The sequence below is a fragment of the Arachis ipaensis genome, chromosome B10 (assembly GCF_000816755.2).
Source record: "Arachis ipaensis cultivar K30076 chromosome B10, Araip1.1, whole genome shotgun sequence".
NCBI lineage: Eukaryota > Viridiplantae > Streptophyta > Magnoliopsida > Fabales > Fabaceae > Arachis > Arachis ipaensis.
The window spans coordinates 21,529,901-21,532,319 of record NC_029794.2 but is presented as its reverse complement, the minus strand read 5'-3'; the positions used below and the strand labels follow the sequence as shown (position 1 = coordinate 21,532,319).

At 28.3% G+C, this 2,419-nt stretch overlaps 1 protein-coding gene across 2 annotated transcripts in view; it reads right to left on the bottom strand.

Annotated features, from left to right (window-relative positions):
• The window catches only part of LOC107624498 (sulfate transporter 2.1), a 26,425-nt gene continuing 25,142 nt past the window's right edge, over positions 1,137–2,419 (bottom strand). For both annotated transcript variants that reach the window (XM_016326990.2, XM_021113763.1), the window contains 2 exons: positions 1,939–2,015; positions 1,137–1,530 (listed from right to left, as the gene is read on the bottom strand). In XM_016326990.2, the coding sequence (XP_016182476.1) occupies positions 1,405–1,530; positions 1,939–2,015 (203 nt within the window). In that variant the 3' untranslated portion in view covers positions 1,137–1,404. The remainder of the gene's footprint in view (positions 1,531–1,938; positions 2,016–2,419) is intronic.

The window sequence follows — 2,419 nt, the reverse complement described above, 5'->3', positions numbered from 1 at the left end:
CATTGGGATATTATCCAACAATAGCAACTAAGCCTAGTCCACTAAGGTTTTGTTTGAATATAGGAAAGAAAATAGAAGGAAAGAAAATAAGAGAAAAGAAAATGAGAGGAAAGACAATAGAAGGAAAAGTAGAATTATTTGTGTGTTGTTTGGATGAAGAGAAAATGAATGGAAAGAAAATAGAGAAAAAAATTTCTTTTGTTTGGATGAGAAGAAAAATGAGAAAAAAGAAAAATATACCAAAAATAATATTTTCTTTCTTGTTTTCTTGCTTCTAATGGAGAGAAAAAAAATTTTGTAAGACCCACATCAAAATTTTTTTTCCTTCCCATTTTCTTTGGTATCCAAACAAAGGAAAATGAAAATTTCTATTCATTTTCCTTCCACCACTTTTCTTTTTTCTTATTTTCCCTTAAACCAAACACAGTGTAAGTGAGTTCAGTTACATGGATTAAAGTGGGCCATAGTGCTCTATCAGGAACCATATCCATGTTTAAACCGTTAATAGCCCTTTTGGTCATTCCCCCGAGTTTTCTCAAGTAGCATTTGGTTACTCACCTGCACCAAAATTTGGAGAAGGGGACAAATAAAAGAAAGGGAAAAAAAAATACCCCTACTCAACAATGGACTTGGGCTACTTACCCGAGTCCCTATCACATACTTATTCTCGAAATAAAAATCTTATTCACATTTTACTTAAATACTGACAGCCAAGTATTGAATGTATAACACTAATAAGTAGAAAAAACAAAACATAGGATTCTCTTATGTACCTTCTGAAAAAATTGAACCAACTTTTCTACAAATGGAATAAGGGTGGAAATCAAATTCAAAACCTGGACCTGGAGTTGTTTATGACTTTTTAATGACTTTTTAATAATAAATTATGTATTGTTCATTTTATAAAATTGTTAAATTTTGAATCTTAGTTTAAAAATTATTGAATTTAACTTTTTAAAATTATGTATTGAATTTTTTATATTTTTACTCTATATTTAATTAAATCGATTCAATCATAATTTAACTCCGATTGAACCATTAACCATTAAACCAATTATTTGACCGATTCGATAAGTGCTCCGGTTTTCACAACCTTCCTCATTACCATCCCAAAAACCTAATGGGTACAAACGATGGACCGAAACAAACTCCCATCATCTTTATCACAAGATGACTTATTATTATGACACACATCACTAATGATTTGTACTTTTGATATTTTTACATAAAGTTACGTACGTACTTAGACAGGAAATCTAAAATATACACACACCGTCTCACATCATAATTAATTATGAAGTACTATTAATTATGCTTATTTATTTTCGACATTCCAACATGACAATAATAAGTAGCTATTATTAGAAGACTAGATTCTTCTTCGATTTTATTTTCAACGTTAACTCAGCACTGGATCTTGGAGCTAACAGCTTCTTCAACAGTGAGAAAGACCCTGCCATTGATTTTGTTGACAAAGTTTGATACCTTTAGCTTGTGAATCACTTGCCACCTTGGGTTCGCAATGGCTAACTGGTAAGACACCATATATATATAATACGTCAAAGGCAATGATTTCAAATATTAATTAAGAATTTATGAAATGGTGATGGTGTGATTAATTATTATTCAGAAATATGATGAGTTAAAGGGCAACGTATATATTGAGGCAGAATCTATAGTGCCTATGATTATAATAAGTATGGTGGTTATATAAGTATTATTAAAATTAAAGTTATATTTTTTTATATTTTGATAATATTTTTTTATTTTTAAAATTAAAAAATATTGTTAAATAATAAAAAAATATTTTAATTTTTAGCAACGTTTATTAAAAATATTATAGTTATCATTGGCACTGCAGCATGCACCATATATTGAATGGTAGCTTTTTAGATAGCTTAATTATTAGCTTAAGTAAGAAAATAGAAGCCATGTTACCTGCTTCCTATGTGAGGACAAACTCTTGTGCAGTTCCTCAAGAGCAGCAATTCCAGATGTGTCAATGTTCACCAAATCTGTATGATATATTATATATAGAAATGGAATATCATATTTGATCAATCATACTAGCAAAAAATGGTAAAGAATTTATCTTATTAAAGTATTAGCTTGTGATTCAAACATTATATTATCTCATCATTCTGTTAATTAGTTAGGGTTTTCCACTGTATGTAGTGCAGTAAGTATATATCTAAGATATTTTGTTAATGGATTTTATTTTATTTTGTTAAAATAATGGCTGGATAGTTATTTAGAAGCAGAGAGTAGAGGCACATGTACATTCCGAATATTTATACTCTCCCCATTTCATATTAAATATATTTTTTATTTTTATTACAAATTAAATGTTATTTTCAAATTTCAAAAAATTATTAACTAATTTTAACGTGTTATATGTATTCTATTATTAAATAGAATA